The sequence below is a fragment of the Schistocerca gregaria genome, chromosome X (genome assembly GCF_023897955.1).
Source record: "Schistocerca gregaria isolate iqSchGreg1 chromosome X, iqSchGreg1.2, whole genome shotgun sequence".
Lineage (NCBI taxonomy): Eukaryota > Metazoa > Arthropoda > Insecta > Orthoptera > Acrididae > Schistocerca > Schistocerca gregaria.
In genome coordinates, this window is record NC_064931.1 from 443053200 (window position 1) to 443075516 (window position 22317).

A 22317-nucleotide genomic window follows, 5' to 3' on the forward strand; every position below is an offset into this window, starting at 1 on the left:
CCAGACAAGACCAGGGGTAAACTAAACACCCCCATCACTTGCCCCTTTCAATTCCAGGCATGCTACTCATCATTATATGACTTGTTGACTTAAATGATTACTTCCAAAAGTCATCCTATTTCACAGCATGTTAAATCACACTTAAATACACTCACTATTACCACCGCCCCTCCCCAGTTTAAATCTCTACTAGTCCCTCATTTCCATCTATCTGCCCCTACTGCTGCTACCCATTTTTCTCTCCATACCAGTTCATATTCTCCTCCCCCATTAGTTTTATTTGTCTATTGTTCATTCTTTTCAACAGTTTTACATCTGTTTTTTGTCTTACTTCTGACAGTCCACACAATTCCTGCGTTATTTTTCTCTGGATACCTTCTGTGGCATCTCTGGTGCTCTCAGTCTCCCCAAATGGCCGCCAGCTACTTAATTTGCACATACTACATGTTCTACAGTGCTGCAATATTTTGTAGCCATCTTGCTTATTGCTATTCCTCTGCCTGCCGCACATGACTTCCACATTACCATCACCCATCTTAGTGACCAATGGCTTTAAATTCAGTTGGGCTGTATCTTCATGGGCACAACATCAGTGCCTTCCTCTTGACATATAATGTATTTTTATATGTGCTGCATTTTGCTCAGTGTCTCTTATGTTTCATGGGTAGTGAACTGTCCTCACATACATAAGTAGTATGCAAAAATGTTCTTGCTGTAACAGCCACCATCAATGCTGCCTTGGGTTAGATAAAGTGAGGAGCTGGATGGAAAAGTCATCTGACAAAAATCAGATTTAGATTTAATGCTCATACAGTTGTATGATACAGTGACAACAATTACATTGTGAACTAACAGTGATAAAGGCATTCAGTCCTTCTGCTGTATCAGCTCATAATACAAAACTTAAGTGAGAAATTATTAAATTTTTCTGCTGAACTACTTATGACATATATGTGTCAATATTTTATTTCACACTTTCATTTATCCATATAAAAATGTTGTTTACTGTTCAATTTCAATACACCAAATTACATGGCAATTAAATTGATACAGGTCCCACCAGAACAATTAAAAAAAAAAGAAAGTGGATGGAAGAGTTTTGTGACAAAACCCTTACTTGGAGCTCATTCATATATGCTTCTAAGATGCTCTGATGAAAGATAAATTGAGAACATGTGTCAAACAAATTAGCATATCTCTCCTTTCTGATGCTGTCTTACAATAAAATCAAAATCAATTTGATGTACTGTATCTCTTTGTTCTACTATGTCACCAAATTTTAAAAGATAAATTAATTATTTCCACTGTTTGAGCCTATCTTTGTGCTCTTGCTTTACTTTTCCATTCCCTATCTCTATTCATGCACAACACGTTTCTCTTATCAGAATATTATTATTTTCAATGATTCACATTACACAAAGAGTAGTAGAGATTTCGACACATTAATTTATAGACACACAAATATTTCTATCATAATCGTACAGTCTTCACACATTTGAACATCAATTAACGACAAACATGTATGAAATGTTATCTGTGCTGCATAATGTCAATATGACCACTGTTTTTTAAATAATTAATGTTAATTATATAAAACGATATGATGAACTGCTCAATGTGTTTACAATTGTGTTTAAGTATTATTAAATTAACTAGAATTACAATTATCATCAGACTGAATCAAAATAGGCCATACAGTGAAAAAGAATCTACAGTTAGCAACAAGTGGAAATTAGATTCTTCTAGCAACCTCATTTCATTTCATAGAACATATAGTACTTGATTATAAATTAAACAGTTTTAAACTTCTATTTTTCAAACAAATTATCAAATGAACATGTTTTACAGAACAGTATCAATTGTAACAATACTGCAAAATTCTTACATGAGTCAATATATATGTTTAACAATACAAAGGCAGGACGTTTTGTGAATAAAAGAAATAATGGGCATTACATTATGAACTAGAAGCTGAAATATTGCCATTAACATAACAGCAACATAAATATTCAAATTACTTTCAATATGTATGGAAACACAAAAAATTTCATTTCTTTTTCACTGATGTGCCAACAGATTGTATATAACAACTGAAGTTGACTGTTTCCTTTAAACTTTAAATTTAATAGTTATAGACCTTTGCATGAATGACTGAATATTCAGTTGAATTCATTGCATGTGGGCTCAAAGCTTAGACCAGTTATTGAACCAAGACTCATAATTTTATCTGTACACGTATTTTCACAACATACATTAATCTGCTTGTTCTCTGTAATGCTACAACATCATATTATTAACTAAAGCAGCTAATGATTTTGACTGCTGAGTGCCACCATATAAGATATGTTGCATACAGATCAAGATATACTCTTTTAAAGTTTGGGAAATAGACATTAATAAAGTCTAATGAGAGTATAAATAATCTTTAAGGGAAATTTCACATGCATCTTAGAATGACAGAACAAATTATGTTTTTTATTTACAAATAATTGAGAGCATCTTAGCAATTTAGAGTTAAGATCAGACAAGAAGATCAGATGGACAGTTAATGTTATAATACCATTCTGTAGACATATAGCATCTGCTGCAGTCTCATATAATGAAAATGAGACGTAAGCCAAACAGCTACTAACAAAACCTGTTGTTCAACTAACAACCAGTTTCCAAATTCACATTCACCACAATCACATATACGTTTGAGTACCTACTTCTGTAGGTTTTTTATTATTAGGACAGTCACAAACACATATTATACACACTCAAATGTATTGATCTGCACATTTTCTTAATACAAATAACACTGAAAGTCTTTGAAACACTCAGTCACACACTGCCACTGCAACAAATTCAGTAACAGCATTTATTTCACATCTGTTAAACAATTTATTATATACCTATTTTTGGGGTACACATTTTGTGCTTTGTTATAATGAGCTAAACATCAGATAAAGTGCACTTATCATTTGTGTACTGTATGCATCATCTCTCACTCAAGGCAACACAAAGAAGCTTAATAATAGAAGTACATAAATGAATAAATTAATACAAATAAATAGTTCAGAAAGTTGATTTATATATTTCTAAAAATTGTAAGTTTTCTATGAAGTATGCAATTTACTTAACTACGGAGACTAAATACAATGCCTAAAAATCAAATATTGAGGTGGAGATATGGGCAGAGAGAATAGCCATACTCATCTGTACTGAAAACTGTGATAAATCTGAGAGCAATGTTGAAACAGAGACACTGGCTGGAAAGTTGTTTGGCATTGTATGTCAGTTTCCTGATAATTAATTTAACATTGTATACATTAGTTCCCTTTTCTTTGTTCATGTTCTGCTATTTCTGTCTTCATATCAGTTTTTAGCTATTTGGACTGCAGTTTGTTTATCATAATGCTTTCAGTATAATGATTGTCATTAAAATGAGTATGGCAAATAAATTACTTTCAATGATAGTTTGCAACTTTTCTGCAGAAACAGAATGACCTAATTATATGTAATTATACAAAAAGAAACAATGTCTAAATAAAATTGCATGTTGTATTTTTTATAACCAACAGTTCACATAATGAATTATAGAAAAAATCAATATTTAATCAGATAAGAAGATGAAAATATTATGCATGTTTCCCATGCTGAATGACATACATTACCAAATAGAAAATTTCTTATATACATTCTGTTTCTCTGTATAAAAAGCATTGTAATATAAGAATAACTCAAGGACAGTTCAAGAACCACCATTTTACATTTCACAGTACTTTCCACCAAGAACAAATAAACTGTTTTTATAATGAAGAACAATGCTTACAAATGGGTCTTTATCTATGCTACAGTGCTAGTTCTGTGGTCCATACAGTCTGACATTCTACACTTTGTGTGACATATATTTACACTTGTATATTACAAATCTCAGTAAGTAACTTACTTATGGTAGCTACAAATATCACACGCAATTAAAACACAGCAAAGTATAATAAATGTCAACACCATGTGTTTGTTGACATCTTTACATTATATTTCCGTCTGAAACACAACAAATATTAGCTGTCTGTGTAATACTCGAATAACTATGTTCTAACAGTAAAACTTAATAGAAACTTATGGAATACTGAATAAGTTTTTATTCATTTATAAAAAGATATTCATGTCAATTTTAACTGAAAGTGACATAAAATGGCTATCGAATAAATAATCATTCTTAATTAGCATAAACAAAGGGTTAACTTTTGAAATGACGCACATAAGCACAGAGAAGAGGGCGAATTATATACATTTGGATATAAAATTGTAGTTCAGGGAAAACAGAACTAAACTTTCGGTGCAGCAACTATGTTTCATATCGCTGACATCCCACCTTCACAGTTTTCAACATATAATGTATATGATTTAAGGGAAACAATGTTATCTAAAGATTAAAATGGGACTACAGGTAAGTTCACTGCTATTGCTCACCAACATTTTTTGTGGTAATGTATGACAAAATATCTGGAACTCTTGCTAAACACACACATACACACACTAGTGTCAAATGTTGTTGCTTTATGCACATAAAATAAGAAGTAAAAAATCATTGTCAAGAAATCATAGTCAGAGTACGCTCATAGTAAGAAAGTACATGTGTATTAAATGCTTCAAACAAACGTGTGTTATGAGTCATCTTGTTGTCAGCTTAACAACTTAAGTTCCCTGTTATCTGAACTCTGCCCATGATGAATATGAAATTTCACACTGAAGTGCACTGTATATCTTAAAACTGATACAATAGTGCAACAATATAGGGACACTGATGTTTAATCATATGAACTCATACTATAAACACAATTTTTATAACAGATGTGTTTTGCTCACTGAAGTAAGTGTCTCCCAGAGTGAAAGAGTTTCATGATTTAACCAAATACAAAACCGATTGTTCATAGATTACAGACAGTCAAAAGTAAACTCAAAGCATTATTAACTGATGGCTCTGCCTTTACATTAATTATACTTTTAGAGCTACAGCTATTCCTCACTGTTAATACTTGTGAATGGATGTGTTTAACATTTTTATTTCAATAGTAACAATTACCTTATAAGGCAAGTAAAGGTTAAGCTCATGTAATAATCACAGCATTAAAACTCACAAAGACAACAGCAGCAATACATTTTCATACTAATTATTTCTAACAGAGAAAATTACCAAATGGTTTGATACATTGTTTATAAGATAGTGTAAAAATGGTTTTCCCCACCACGTATATTTAAAGCTTAGAAATAAACAATAGCTCCAGATAGAGATTGCTATCTTCATGCATAAACCATAGCTCACTCAAGAGTATGTCGCTGTGACCACCATTATATAGTGTGATGCAGCAAGGTATTCATTTACTTGGTCCATTCCATATCAATGAAAAGGTTTTCAGTCTTAATGTATTTGTAATAGGTAATGGACAACAATATATGTAGACGGAGTTTCATGGAACTTTGTTTGTTTGTGTGTGTGTGTGTGTGTGTGTGTGTGTGTGTGTGTGTGTGTGTGTGTGTCTGTGTTTGTGTTTGTGTTTGTTTGTTGTGTAGTACTATGTATCAAGGAATCTCAATTCCAGTTTTACTCAAACCTCTTCATTAAAGTAAAAGATGTTATTAAATTCATTGTCCATTTGTGTGTCAGTGTTTTATATTACCTTTCAAATGCGAATAATATATGTTTTTGAACGAACTTCTTTAAAACTGGATTTCTATGTATTTTATAGAAATTTCCAGATATTTTGTCATACATACATCACAAACCCTCTACTATTTAAATTCCTTTACCCTCCTGCAAACCTGTATATCTTTCACCGTGACACATGTTCCAATATCATTTGCAACATTATTAGTTTAGTAATCTTGGTTGAACAATATTTTCATACTGATTATGTTGAGCTGACAATGTAAGATTATGATTTACTATCCTCATTCCCCCAATACTGGATTTGGACTTTAGACGACTTTGATTCAGATTTAATATGTATTACAACTATTTTAATCTTTTAAAAGGATAATTACTGAAATTTGTTTTTAAATATTATTTCAAAAAGTAATTTTCTACTCTTAATTATGATATGCACTTTGCAACAAATATAAAATTTCAAATTCAATTATACCATTTATTTATAGACTGTATAAAACACAGTAAATTTTATTATTCTTAATAGCTGTGGATGCTACTGTATATTAAGTTATTGATTGTGTTTACTAATGCAAATCCAGCATGTAACTGCATGGACACACTGTGTCTCTATCAATGAGCTGCTGCCATCTTTAGTGAAAGACCTATTCATTATACCAGAAATGTTTTAGTCAATGGCACTTATTAGTAAATGTCCACTGGTAATTATAAATTCAAAGCTTTAATAATCTGAAATTCTGTATTTAAAATAATATTCATATTCAGCACCTTTCTACATATCACATTACAGCTATTTCCCTTAAATTACCGGTATTTTAGCGTTTCTAAATAGCCAAAAAACTTTATGAATTCAAATCTTATTTTAGTCGTTGTGTGAATTATACTTTAAGATCATCTCACTTCATCATATACTATTAAATGTACACCATAAAAAACCTATTTCTCAAAGAAATTTCGTACCTGGACATCTAAATCTAGCCTATCACTTTCTAAAATTCTGAGTAATCTGAATCACCTCCACCATTTGTAACTCACAGTGACAGGTAACAGCAAAACCTGTAGTTTTTCAAGGACACTGAACATATTGCTCTGCTTGTGCATGTTTTGTGATTTTGAGGTGCTCACATTCTTATGTGAATTTTGTTTATCCAGTTTGCAAGTTTGTAACTCAGTTCTGTCGCATTGGGTTTAAACTTAGGTTGTAACAGCAAATAAATACTGTTAACAAACGTCTAATAAATAATTTTCCAGTTGAAAGATTGTCTTTAACTAGATACTGATATATTTTAGTTGTTTCCCAAAAATTGACACATTATCTCTTATACTATAATATAGTCTAATATCACTGTCTTCCTGTGTCACACAACAATGCATTACTGCACGATATGTCTGGGTGAGAAGAAAGGTAACATAAACAGAAAACAACTATTTTTAAGCAACCATATTCAAGAGCTGCAATTCTTTGCTAGTGCATATGCATATTTACTGAAAAGAAATTCCACATTTAAGGGAAGGGAAATGCAAATCTTGCACAGAATTATTTATTGGTTTTTTCTTTTGTTTCTGAATACCCAACCAAAATTGCAAGGTACTGTACCATAAATTGTTTTTACTTATAAAAAGTTCCTTTCATAATTCACATTACAGTACATTTTTCCTTAATTTTGTTTGATCCAGGTAGTTTTTGTCTACCACCTTTCTTTGAACCAAGCTCTAATGAAATATTTCTATTTTTCTCCATGTTTAGCAGTTCCTGGAAGAGTTCCTTCACGTTGTGGTTTGTCTTTGCTGAAGTTTCCATGAAACTGCAACCCCATTTGCCTGCTTCAGCTTCCCCTTCAGAAGCTGGGACCTGAAACATTAATTGCTGATTAGCTCAGATGATAGCGCACACAAACCAGGAACACTTTCCTTTACCAGTACATATAAATTGCATGATCCTTATTTTCCCTCTCTATCTCTGCTTGCAAATTGTGACAAACCAGCCTGGTAGTGTAAAGCATTGTATACTGGCACTATGATAAGGAATAAACTGACATAGCATAAACACACCATTCCGCTGCTTAAGATACTAACTTCCGTGTGTTACAGTTGCCTACTATACAGGGTATTGTTCTGCACGTAATGCTGAAGATATTCTTATTGGCGGTGTTTCTATGAAAATAAAAGTTTAATGTTACAGTCTCCTACATGCTTGAAAACTTAATTAATGGAGCAATAGCTATACACGGTAATATTCCGTACAACGGCACTGTTTAGCAGTTATTCAAGAAATTGATCACCTAGGACAAGCATTTAACATTTTCCCATTTTGAATTTAACTTATATCCGCTTCTGCCCTACTCATGCTAATTGTTTGTTACCTGTCATTCAGGTTGCAATCTGCCTGACAATTTACTTGTGGTATGTGCCTTAATATCGACGTCTTCCCATCATGTAACTGACAAGGTTAAAAGCTCGCAATAAAATTGTCTCTGGGTAATTTTAAATGATTATAAAAAGGTTTAAGCCTCTCAATCGTTCGTATGATCCCTATATTTCATGTTTTATCTTTACGAAAGTACAGAAAATAATGTGGGGAAACAATTAAAGTTAATACTAAAGCAAAATGGAGACTTGCTTTCACTCTTTCACTTCACTATGAACGTGAAACAGAATGTTTATTTGAGCACCCGTATTCGCAGCGCAGCACACATACATACCTGGTTTGAGGAAAAACTCTGACACCCTATTGCACGTCGACTGACCAAGGGAATCACGTGATCTTAGTTCCACAGAAAATATCTGGGACTAATTGGAAGAGAGGATGAAATGTTGGAACCAACATCACCGCATATTGGCGGCTTTCTCGGATCTAATCATCACCCAATGAGTGAACTTGCAAACTTTCTTCCTCGTTGAAATGAGGCTATTATCAGGACTGGGGGTGGTGTTTTATGGTATTAGCGTAATGTCCACTACGCTTATATTTATAGGAACTCTGCGTATATTCATTAACAGATGGGTTACTCTATTATTGTAAAAATGGAATGCGAATTGAAACAAGTTTCAATAAGCTGCAAAAACTTAACTTAACCACATGCTTCTCACAGGTAAATTTAGGACAATAAGCATAATGATTTTAATAAAAAATATATTATTCATCTATGAGTTTGAGTGTATATTCTATAAAATAACAACTTGTTCCTGATAGACATTAATAGAATCCCGTAGCAAATAGAAGGCGGCATTTACGTACTGACTAGTTTAGACGAAAGAAAATATTTACGTACCAGCAGAGAAAATATTGTACGTAGAACATAAGAAACAAAACTTTCTAAGGAAAATATGTTACTTTCCAGGTGATTAATGGCTGTACTAAACATTTGGAAGCAAGCGAGAAAATAAAATATAATAATTGTAAGAAGAGATAGTATATAAGACATATTCACGAACTGGAACAAGATTTCATTATAATGTGATGTCTAGAATGTTCCCGAATGTACGAAATTGCTTAAAGAGACAGGAAAGATCCTAATGAAAGATGACTGACGCGAAATAAGACATTTACTGGAGACCTGAGGAGTTGCTTACAGGGGATGTTATTGTAAATCACAAAGATTACGCAACCACAAGGAAATAAAATTTAAACCTACGTTTGGTACCACAAATTCCATAGGTCTTTTATGAAAATGACCGGGTTAATATTCACTTCGTTTTCGGATCTGATTTTCCTGCTGGTAGACAGGAGCGACAAAACAAGAACGAATACAAAGGAGGTGGCGAGTTTCACACTTTACATAAAGATTCGATTCCAGCTTTCGATGGCCAAGACAAAGCCACTATCAAATCATGTACAAGTATTACATCAGAAACCAGCAGCCGCATGCTTGTTAATATGTGTCCTATGGCTCCAAGAGGGTATGGCTTACACAAATTACGCAAGAATGGCATTCCAGTATAGCCAGTGTGTCATCCTTCTCTGCTCCTTGTTCCCTACTGGCGACAGAATTAGATTACATCATAATACGAAGTAAAATTTCAGTCTGCGTTTGGTACCACAAATTCCATAAGATTCTTTTATAAATTCATTGTGTATTAGACCCACCTACTTCTTACCTAGTATCATTCCACGTCACTAACTTATTTAGAAATGTACCCACAGATGACTTTCAATTGGCTCAACGGCTCCCTTGTTCTGAATATAAACACCTGTGGTTCCTTACGCACATGAAATCAGGCTCGAAGCGTGGGGAAATAAAATTAAGTTTTGAAGAAAAATGAATAACAGTAGTTATTTCTTTATTAACTATTGACGTAACACTTTAACCCAATTTTCAGTTCATTAGATCTTATTCTTGCAACTTGTTTCTTCACCATCACTTCTTCAAATTTTGGCACAATACTGGAAATTGCGATTCTCATGTCTTCCATCTATATTCATACGCGACCTGTTTTCCGTGTTGATGACTGAGAATGCTGAAAAACCTGCCTCACATAAGTAGGGTGTTGCAAAAGGTTTCAAAATTCGTAAGACCTGTTACATACTTGCAGATACTTCTACTTCTCCAGTCTCCGAAACTTAAGCAGTGATGAGGAAACGAACTTAGATTTCAATGTGCAGCTTCAAGGAATATCAATTAAATGCTCTTGTTCTTGAGTGGTAAGTGCTGATGGAAGTTCTGGACTTTGACCCAGTTCTGTTGATCAATTTCTTCTGGAACGTTCTTCAGGAAGTAATAACTGAGTTACGCTAAATGATCCAAAACCATCAACTCCAGTTCTCCTCTCAAATGAAAGTCATTGTCTTCTAAACCCACGTGAAAAGCAAAACAAAAAAAAGTAATGTATATCTTTATCAGTGACCGTTTCCTTCCCAAATATTAGTTTCTTTCTAAAGGTTGAAATTTGTGTGACGGTCGTAGAATGTAGATCTAATTACCTTGGAGGGAAAAATGTAATGATCTGAGTTTTTCAAAGATGTCACAAAAATACTATAGCTTCGAAACACAATCTTTGTCTACGACGTTCTTTCGCTGAACAAGGGAAGAATGACGTTCATTACTGAGTTCACAACACTTTTCAAGACATTACCACAACAAAGCCAGAGAGAGGTATTGTAATAAATTAGAACTCAGCCCTCATATCAAGTCTGAAGAATTGATCTTCATAATATTTGTTGCCATTTATAAATCTCAATAACGAATTAGGTACAAATCATTGTGGTCTCCTATATATTCATCCAACTGAATGGCGAAATCGCCATTATCTTTGAGTTTTTCAACCAAAATCATTACTGTTGTCAGCCATATCGAGTACTCGACGACTAATTACGTTGCTGACTAAGGTACGATTGCCATGGCCAACGTAGCTGACACACTTATCATAGTAGGTGAGTAAAAATTAGTGGATAATTTTCCGTGAGGCAATCACCATCAGGAGCGCCACGTCACGTGATCAGGTCAGGCATTCACTATTCACTACATGCAGGAGGCGGCTGCTTGGTACTGGAGTACCTGTGGTGTGAATGTGGCCTTTTTTTTTCTTTTAAGTTCGAGAAGCCCCCCCTCCCTTCCCCACGGGATCTGAGATGAACTGCCTGCCAAAATCGAAGTTACATCAACCACACTGTTGTCAGAGAATGCTCGTCCTCACAGATCTGACAGAGAAAAGGTTAATATATTATTGGTAAACTGTTTGAGCATCCAAGGACAACTTCAAGAATTAGTATCGCTTATTGAAGATCGTAATTCCCAGATAGTATTAGGAACACAAATTTAGTTGAAGTGAACAGCAACGAAATCGTAAGTTCGGGTTGGAATATTTATCTGAAGGACAGGTTTGTCACCAATGGTGACGACGTATTTATTGTAGTAAAGAATTCGATAATATCTGTCGAGGTTATAACGTGTTCCGAATGTGAATTAATCTGGGTGACGTTAAGCATCAAAGGTGGATCAAAAATGGTAATCGGATGCTTTTATATGAGAGGCAATCTACATCTACATTTATACTCCGCAAGCCACCCAACGGTGTGTGGCGGAGGGCACTTTACGTGCCACTGTCATTACCTCGCTTTCCTGTTCCACCCGTGTATGGTTCGCGAGATGAACGACTGCCGGAAGGCCTCCGTGAGCGCTCGAATCTCTCTAATTTTACATTCGTGATCTCCCCCGGAGGTATAAGTAGGGGGAAGCAATATATTCGATACCTCATCCAGAAAAGCACCCTCTCGAATAGTGAACAGCAAGCTAAAGCGCGATGCAGAGCGCCTCTCTTGCAGAGTCTGCTACTTGAGTTTGCTAAACATCTCCGTAACGCTATCACGTTTACCAAATAACCCTGTGACGAAACGCGCCGCTCTTCTTTGGATCTTCTCTATCTCCTCTGTCAACCCGACCTGGTACGGATCCCACACTGATGAGCAATACCGAAGTATAGGTCGTACGAGTGTTTTGTAAGCTACCTCCTTTGTTCATGGACTACGTTTTCTAAGGACTCTCCCAATGAATCTCAACCCGGCCACCTGCATTACCAACAATTAATTTTATATGATCATTCTAGTTCAGATCGTTCTGTACGCATACTCCAGGTATTTTACAGAGGTACTGCCACCAGTGTTTGTTCCGCTATCATATAATCATACAATAAAGTATCCTTCTTTCTATGTATTCGCAATACATTACATTAATCTATGTTAAGGGTCAGTTGCCACTCCCTGCACAAAGTGCCTATCCGCTGAAGATCTTCCTGCATTTCGCTGTAATTTTCTAATGCTGCAACTTCTCTGTATACTACAGCAACATCCGCGAAAAGCCTCATGGAAGTTCCGACAATATCTACTAGGTCATTTATATATATTGTGAAAATCAATGGTCCCATAACACTCCCCTGTGGCACGCCAGAGGTTACTTTAACGTCTGTAGACGTCTCTCCATTGACAACAACATGCTGTGTTCTGTTTGCTAAAAACTCGTCAATCCAGCCACACAGCTGGTCTGATATTCCGTAGGCTCTTACTTTGTTTTCAGGTGACAGTGCGGAACTATGTCCAACGCCTTCCGGAAGTCAAGGAAAATGGCATCTACCTGGGAGCCTGTATCAAATATTTTCTGGGCCTCATGAACAAATAAAGCGAGTTGGGTCTCACACGATCGCTGTTTCCGGAATCCGTGTTGATTCCTACAGAGTAGATTCTGGGTTTCCAAAAACGACATGATACTCGAGCAAAAAACATGTTCTAAAATTCTACAACAGATCGACGTCAGAGATATAGGTCTATAGTTTTGCGCATCTTCTTGAAGACTGGGACTACCTGTCCTCTTTTCCAATCATTTGGAACCTTCCGTTCCTGTAGAGACTTGTGGTACACCCCTGTTACAAGGGGGGCAAGTTCTTTCGCGTACTCTGTGTAGAATCGAATTGGTATCCCGTCAGGTCCAGTGGACTTTCCTCTGTTGATTGATTTCAGCTGCTTTTCTATTCCTTGGACGCTTATTTCGATGACAGCCATTTTTTCGTTCGTGCGAGGATTTAGAGAAGGAACTGCAGTACGGTCTTCATCTGTGAAACAGCTTTGGATAAAGGTGTTTAGTATTTCAGCTTTACGCGTGCCATTCTCTATTTCAATGCCATCATCATCCTGGAGTGTCTGAATATGCTATTTCGATCCACTTACTGATTTAACGTAAGACCAGAACTTCCTAGGATTTTCTGTCAAGTAGGTACATAGAATTTTACTTTAGAATTCACTGAAGGCTTCACGCATAGCCCTCCTTACGCTAACATTGACATCGTTTAGCTTCTGTTTGTCTGAGAGGTTTTGGTTGCGTTTAAACTTGGAGTGAAGCTCTCTTTGCTTTCGCAGTAGTTTCCAAACTTTGTTGTTGAACCACCGTGGTTTCTTCCCGTCCCTCACAGTTTTACTCGGCACCTACCTGTCTAAAACGCATTTTAAGATCGCCTTGAACTTTTTCCATAAACACTCAACATTGTCAGTGTCGGAACAGAAATTTTCATTTTGATCTGTTAGGTAGCCTGAAATCTGCCTTCTATTACTCTTGCTAAACAGATAAACCTTTCTACCTTTTTTTATATTCCTATTTACTTCCATATTCAGGGATGCTGCAACGGCCTTTTGATCACCGATTCCCTGTTCTGTGCACACAGAGTCGAAAAGTTCGGGTCTGTTTGTTATCAGTAGGTCTAAGATGTTATCTCCACGAGTCGGTTCTCTGTTTAATTGATCGAGGTAATTTTCGGATAGTGCACTCAGTACAATGTCACTCGATGCTCTGTCCCTACCACCCATCCTGAACATCCGAGTGTCCCAGTCTATATCTGGCAAATTGAAATCTCCACCTAATACTATAACGTGCTGAGGAAATTTATGTGAAATGTGTTCTAGGTTTTCTCTGAGTTGTTCTGTCACTAGTGCTGGTGAGTCGGGAGGTCGGTAAAAGGAACCAATTATTAACCTAGTTCGGTTGTTGAGTATAACCTCTACCCATAATAATTCTAAGGAACTATCCACTTGTTTTTCACTACAGGATAAACTACTACTAACAGCGACGAACACGCCACCACCGGTTGCATGGAATCTATCCTTTCTAAACACCGTCAGTGCCTTTGTAAAAATTTCGGTAGAATTTATCTCTGGCTTCATCCAGCTTTCCATGCCTATGACGATTTCAGCTTCGGTACTTTCTATCAGCGCTTGAAGTTCCGGTACTTTACCAACGCAACTTCGACCGTTTACAATTACAATACCGACTGCTGCTTGGTCAACGCATGTCCTGACTTTGCCCCGCACTCTTTGAGGCTGTTGCCCTTTCTGTATTTGCCCCAGGCCGTCTAACCTAAAAAACCGCCCAGTCCACGACACACATCCCCTGCTACCCGTGTAGCCGCGTGCTGGGTGTAGGGGAATCCTGTCCTATCCAGCGGAAACCGAAACCCCACCACTCTATGGCGCAAGTTGAGGAATCTGCAGCCCACACGGTCGCAGAACCGTCTCAGCCTCTGATTCACACCCTCCACTCGGCTGTGTACCAAAGGTCCGCAGTCAGTCCTGTCGGCGATGCTGCAGATGGTGAGCTAGCGAGACTGGCGGTCTTCACCAAATCAGATAACCGCCGGGAGCCAGGAGGATTTCCTCCGATCCATAGCGACACACATCATTGGTGCCGACATGAGCGACCACCTGCAGATGGGTGCACCCTGTACCCTTCATGGCATCCGGAAGGACCCTTTCCACATCTGGAATGACTCCCCCCGGTTTGCACTCGGAGTACGCATTGGTTTTCTTCCCCTCCCTTGCAGCCATATCCCTAAGGGGCCCCATTACGCTCATGTCGTTGGAGCTTCCAACTAACAGTAAGCCCACCCTCTGCGACCTCCCGGATCTTGTAGAGTGAGGGGCAACCTATGGAACAGCAGAAGCAGCCATGTCCGGCCGAAGAGCAGTATCAACCGGAGACAGAGCCTGAAACCGGTTCGTCAGACAAACTAGAGAGGCCTTCCGTTCAGCCCTCCGGAATGTCTTTCGCCCCCTGCCACACCGCGAGACGACCTCCCACTCACCCACGGGTGAGGGGTCAGCCTCAATGTGCGCAGTATCTCGGGCAGCCACAGCCGAAGTCCGATCGGAGGATGTGTGGCCGTCCCCGGCAAACCCCCATCCGGACCCCCACAGTGATGCCCATTGGCAACAGTCTGAAGCTGTGTGACTGAAGCCAACACGGCCTGAAGATGGGAGCGAAGGGATGCCGTCGCAGGTTCGAATCCTGCCTCGGGCATGGATGTGTGTGATGTCCTTAGGTTAGTTAGGTTTAAGTAGTTCTAAGTTCTAGGGGACTGATGACCACATACGTTAAGTCCCATAGTCCTCAGAGCCATTTTTTTTAATGAAGGGATGCCAACTCAGCCCCCATCCGAACACAGCATTCGCAGTCCCAAATGAAAACCGAACACCCGCTATAACGGGGCAATTGAATGGTTCCTTTCAAAAGTAATTACTACACGTTTTGAAACGTCCCCTTAGAAAAATTATTACGCGACTGTGCTTAAACTGACACACAATATTTTTAGCGCAACGCAATCTGACTTCCAAAAATCCCTACGAAAGAATGGCCCTGACTAACATTAACCTATACGTTTCACAAATCACTTACCTCACAAAAATCTTCGTTACTCAAGCTACTGCAATACATCGAGCGCCACTACTGCCAGCTAAATAAAAGATTCAAACTACTGAAGGCACTAACTACTGATAGGCATAGTTAGCAAATGAAAGATTTTAATAGAGAACAAACAATGTATTTATTTCACTAGTCATAATATATATAGCAGTTCATGACACCAATTCTTACAAATTTCAGAACTCCGCCATCTCTCTCCCCACGTCCACCACTGCTGGCGGCTCACCTCCAACTGCGCAATGCTACGCGCTGTTAGCATCCAGTTGCCGAACACTACAATGGCAGACAACAATGCAAACTACTCACAGAATGCGCACAGCACAGCCAGTGATTTTTCATACAGAGCGCTACGTGGCGTTACCAATAAAAAAACCTAAACAACCTATTTACAGTTTCAAAATATGTATCCCACTGGTAGACGAGGCGATCAATTCCTGTTTCGTAGAACGCAGTCTGTCGCTAACGCACCCACACTTGCACTTCCTTGTCGGACTGAAATAGGCGTCCACGTATGATTTTCTTCAGGTTTCCAAAGAATTGGAAGACGTGAAAATCACACGGTGAGAGGTCTGGGCTGCACGGAGGATGCTGCAGTGCTTCCTAACCAAATTACTGAAGCGTAAACCTTCGTCCGATTGGCAGTGTAAGGGGCGGGGATGGGGAGGCTGTGTTATCGTGCAATAGGAAATTGGAGATACTAAAAGGTATTAGATAGATTAAATAATGGTAAGACAGAGATTTAGGAACCAGGTTTTAAGTTGTAAGACATTTCCAGGGGCAGATGTGGACTCTGACCACAATCTATTGGTTATGTCCTGTAAATTAAAACTGAAGAAACTGCAAAAAGGTGGGAAATTAAGGAGATGGGACCTGGATAAACTGAAAGAACCAGAGGTTGTACAGAGTTTCAGGGAGAGCATAAGGGAACAATTGACAGGAATAGGGGAAAGAAATACAGTAGAAGAAGAATGGGTAGCTCTGAGGGATGAAGTAGTGAAGGCAGCAGAGGATAAAGTAGGTAAGAAGACGAGGGCTGCTAGAAATCCTTGGGTAACAGAAGAAATATTGAATTTAATTGATGAAAGGAGAAAATATAAAAATGCAGTAAATGAAGCAGGCAAAAAGGAATACAAACGTCTCAAAAATGAGATCGGCAGGAAGTGCAAACGGCTAAGCAGGGATGGCTAGAGGACAAATGTAAGGATGTAGAAGCTTATCTCACTAGGGGTAAGATAGATACTGCCTACAGGAAAATTAAAGAGACCTTTGGAGAGAAGAGAACCACGTGTATGAATATCAAGAGCTCAGATGGCAACCCAGTTCTAAGCAAAGAAGGGAAGGCAGAAAGGTGGAAGGAGTATATAGAAGGTTTATACAAGTGCGACGTACTTGAGGACAATATTATGGAAATGGAAGAGGATGTAGATGAAGATGAAATGGGAGATACGATACTGCGTGAAGAGTTTGACAGAGCACTGAAAGACCTGAGTCGAAACAGGGCCCCCGGAGTAGACAACATTCCATTAGAACTACTGACGGCCTTGGGAGAGCCAGTCATGACAAAACTCTACCAGCTGGTGAGCAAGATGTATGAGACAGGCGAAATACCCTCAGGCTTCAAGAAGAATATAATAATTCCAATACCAAAGAAAGCAGGTGCTGACAGATGTGAAAATTACGGAACTATCAGTTTAATAAGTCACAGCTGCAAAATACTAACGCGAATTCTTTACAGGCGAATGGAAAAACTGGTAGATGCGGATCTCGGGGAGGATCAGTTTGTATTTCGTAGAAATGTTGGAACACATGAGGCAATACTGACCTTACGACTTATCTTAGAAGAAAGATTAAGAGAAGGCAACCCTACGTTTCTAGCATTTGTAGACTTAGAGAAAGCTTTTGACAATGTTGACTGGAATACTCTCTTCCAAATTCTGAAGGTGGCAGGGGTAAAATACAGAGAGCGAAAGGCTATTTACAATTTGTACAGAAACCAGATGGCAGTTATTAGAGTCGAGGGGCATGAAAGGGAAGCAGTCGTTGGGAAAGGAGTGAGACAGGGTTGTAGCCTCTCCCCGATGTTATTCAATCTGTATATTGAGCAAGCACTAAAGGAAACAAAAGAAAAATTTGGAGTAGGTATTAAAATTCATGGAGAAGAAGTAAAAACTTTGAGGTTCGCCGATGACATTGTAATTCTGTCAGAGACGGCAAAGGACTTGGAAGAGCAGTTGAACGGAATGGACAGTGTCTTGAAAGGAAGATATAAGATGAACATCAACAAAAGCGAAACGAGGATAATGGAATGTAGTCAAATTAAATCGGGTGATGCTGAGGGAATTCGATTAGGAAATGAGACACTTAAAGTAGTAAAGGAGTTTTGCTATTTAGGAAGTAAAATAACTGATGATGGTCGAAGTAGAGATGATATAAAATGTAGACTGGCAATGGCAAGGAAAGTGTTTCTGAAGAAGAGAAATTTGTTAACATCGAATATATATTTATGTATCAGGAAGTCGTTTCTGAAAGTATTTGTTTGGAGTGTAGCCGTATATGGAAGTGAAACATGGACGATAACTAGTTAGGACAAGAAGAGAATAGAAGCTTTCGAAATGTGGTGCTACAGAAGAATACTGAAGATAAGGTGGATAGATCACGTAACTAATGAGGAGGTATTGAATAGGATTGGGGAGAAGATAAGTTTGTGGCACAACTTGACTAAAAGAAGGGATCGGTTGGTAGGACATGTTTTGAGGCATCAAGGGATCACAAATTTAGCATTGGAGGGCAGCGTGGAGGGTAAAAATCGTAGAGGGAGACCGAGAGATGAGTACACTAAGGAGATTCAGAAGGATGTAGGTTGCAGTAGGTACTGGGAGATGAAGAAGCTTGCACAGGATAGAGTAGCATGGAGAGCTGCATCAAACCATTCTCAGGACTGAGGACAACAACAACAACAAGAGGAAATTAAAAGTTGTTCACACAAATTTCGGTAAGATAATTCCTTCTTAGACCTCATGGGGCCTCTGCTCGTGGTGGTTCTCGTGCGTGGAACCCCAATCAACGCGCAGCGCTATGAAAACACTTTGCAGAAACTGCGACGTCCCATAAAGTCAAAACGCAATGGAATGCTATCGGACGGAATCACCTTGTTGCACGATAACGCCACCCCACACTGCCAATTGGACGAAGGCTTCGGTTTAGGAATTACGTCGGGAAACGCTATAAGGGGTGGGGGGAGGGGGGAGGTGTAAGGGTCACGTTCGACGCTTGGAGGAGGCTCGCACGCACTGGTTGCAAACGGCTGCAAATTGTGGTACATGTCACCCGAGAAAGTCTACTCTCAAAATTTCAGAAACTGGCTTTAAATGCTAATTCTAGGAATATATTCCAACACCCTAGATATCGCTCCCAGGAGGATAGTGAGAAAAAGTGATTTTCACATGTTTAGAGACATGAAGGAACATATGCGTGGACGAAGAACTACAAGAGTGGGTATGGTTGTAGATACGTCTGCGGCCCACCGTGTTCTACGAAACGGGAATTGATTGTCTCGGTTCTCAGTGGGATAAATATCTTAAAGTATGTGGTGATTTCTTTTGAATGGAACCATTCCATGGTCCCGTTGTGGCGTGTGCTCGGTTTTCGTTTGGCTGCCCGTTATAGACCACCTGGTTCAGGAAAAGGAGTGGTAGGGCGCATCATAGAGAACTTGGAGAATAACGTTAATAACTTTCCTGACCATGCCGTTGTAATAGGGGGGACTTCAGCTTGCCAGGTACAGATTGGGAGAGTAATCCCATAAAATCTTATGCAGAGACAGGGATCCATGTGCCATTATTCTGGATGTCTTATCCGAAAATTACATCGAGCTGATAATTAGAGAACCAACTGCTAAACACTTAAGTCTGTGATAGTAACTAAGACTAAAGGTATTAAAAGGAATGTTAGGAAAGTTAGGAACATATCTTTACCTAGCAATAATGAATCTTCCGAGAAAGTGTACTCACAAAATTTCAAAAACTGGCTTTAAATGATAAATCTAGGAATATACTCCAACCCCCTAGATATCGCTCCCAGGGGGATAGTGAGGAAAAGATTATACTGGTTACAGCACGCTCAGAGGCATTTAAAAAATCATTCTTCCCGAGCACCGTACGTGAATGGAACGAGAAAAAGCCCAAGTAACTGGTACAGTGGAACGTACCCTCGGCTATGCACCTCACAGTGATTTGTGGAGTATAAATGTTGATGGAGATGTAGATATACACTCCTGGAAATTGAAATAAGAACACCGTGAATTAATTATCCCAGGAAGGGGAAACTTTATTGACACATTCCTGGGGTCAGATACATCACATGATCACACTGACAGAACCACAGGCACATAGACACAGGCAACAGAGCATGCACAATGTCGGCACTAGTACAGTGTATATCCACCTTTCGCAGCAATGCAGGCTGCTATTCTCCCATGGAGACGATCGTAGAGATGCTGGATGTAGTCCTGTGGAACGGCTTGCCATGCCATTTCCACCTGGCGCCTCAGTTGGACCAGCGTTCGTGCTGGACGTGCAGATCGCGTGAGACGACGCTTCATCCAGTCCCAAACATGCTCAATGGGGGACAGATCCGGAGATCTTGCTGGCCAGGGTAGTTGACTTACACCTTCTAGAGCACGTTGGGTGGCACGGGATACATGCGGACGTGCATTGTCCTGTTGGAACAGCAAGTTCCCTTGCCGGTCTAGGAATGGTAGAACGATGGGTTCGATGACGGTTTGGATGTACCGTGCACTATTCAGTGTCCCCTCGACGATCACCAGAGGTGTACGGCCAGTGTAGGAGATCGCTCCCCACACCATGATGCCGGGTGTTGGCCCTGTGTGCCTCGGTCGTATGCAGTCCTGACTGTGGCGCTCACCTGCACGGCGCCAAACACGCATACGACCATCATTGGCACCAAGGCAGAAGCGACTCTCATCGCTGAAGACGACACGTCTCCATTCGTCTCTCCATTCATGCCTGTCGCGACACCACTGGAGGCGGGCTGCACGATGTTGGGGCGTGAGCGGAAGACGGCCTAACGATGTGTGCGGGACCGTAGCCCAGCTTCATGGAGACGGTTGCGAATGGTCCTCGCCGATACCCCAGGAGCAACAGTGTCCCTAATTTGCTGGGAAGTGGCGGTGCGGTCCCCTACGGCACTGCGTAGGATCCTACGGTCTTGGCGTGCATCCGTGCGTCGCTGCGGTCCGGTCCCAGGTCGACGGGCACGTGCACCTTCCGCCGACCACTGGCGACAACATCGATGTACTGTGGAGACCTCACGCCCCACGTGTTGAGCAATTCGGCGGTACGTCCACCCGGCCTCCCGCATGCCCACTATACGCCCTCGGTCAAAGTCCGTCAACTGCACATACGGTTCACGTCCACGCTGTCGCGGCATGCTACCAGTGTTAAAGACTGCGATGGAGCTCCGTATGGCACGGCAAACTGGCTGACACTGACGGCGGCGGTGCACAAATGCTGCGCAGCTAGCGCCATTCGACGGCCAACACCGCGGTTCCTGGTGTGTCCGCTGTGCCGTGCGTGTGATCATTGCTTGTACAGCCCTCTCGCAGTGTCCGGAGCAAGTATGGTGGGTCTGACACACCGGTGTCAATGTGTTCTTTTTTCCATTTCCAGGAGTGTAGAAGGGTACAAACTGCAAAGAATCTGAGTAGCCAATGTCAAATATTCACTGCTGAGGACGAACATATGTAGCACAAGTGAAAAAAATTCAAAAGCATCATTCAATATGCTTCAGACAATTGTGTTCGAAGCAAGGGTTTAAGGACCCACCGTGATTTAATAGCCGTGTTAAAAAACTGTTTCGTAAACAAACGAAGAGAGCTTATTGAGAGATTCAAGAGAAGTCAAAACGTGGTTGACAACCAAAAGCTGATCGAAGCGAAAATGAGCGCAAGGAGACCAGTAAGAGAAGAGTTCGGTACTCTGAAAGTAAAATTTTGTCAATCGATCTGATTAAAAACCCTGAGGTTTTGGTTCTACGTATAATCAGTAAGCGGTTAGATATCCTCTATTCATTAACTCTGTGATCATAATCCACAGAATCAGAGGATAAAAGAGAGAAGGCCGAAATACTGAATTCGGTATTGCGAAATTGTTTCACCGCCGAAGATCGTAATAAGGTTACTGCTTTCATTCATAGTACCAACGTCGAAATGTCAGACACTCAGGTAACCGATATTGGAATAAAAAGCAACTACAATGGCTTACTAGTGGAAAGGAATCAGGACCAGACGAGATACCTGTAAGACTCTACAAAGATTATTCAAAAGAATTTGCTCCCTTCCTATGAGGAGTTTATCATAGATCGCGGGGGCAATGAAGGGTACCTAGCGACTGGAAAAAAGCTCAGGTCGTTCTCCCTGTATCGTCTGTCTGTTGCAGAATTATGGAACATGTTTTATGCTCAAGAATT

The 22317-nt window shown here is 39.5% G+C and overlaps 1 protein-coding gene across 5 annotated transcripts in view; it reads right to left on the reverse strand.

Annotated features, from left to right (window-relative positions):
• Nucleotides 1-950: 950 nt before the first annotated feature.
• The window catches only part of LOC126298635 (GTP-binding protein Di-Ras2), an 847028-nt gene continuing 825661 nt past the window's right edge, over nucleotides 951-22317 (reverse strand). For all 5 annotated transcript variants that reach the window (XM_049990046.1, XM_049990044.1, XM_049990043.1 and 2 more), the window contains one exon: nucleotides 951-7505. In XM_049990046.1, the coding sequence (XP_049846003.1) occupies nucleotides 7290-7505 (216 nt within the window). In that variant the 3' untranslated portion in view covers nucleotides 951-7289. The remainder of the gene's footprint in view (nucleotides 7506-22317) is intronic.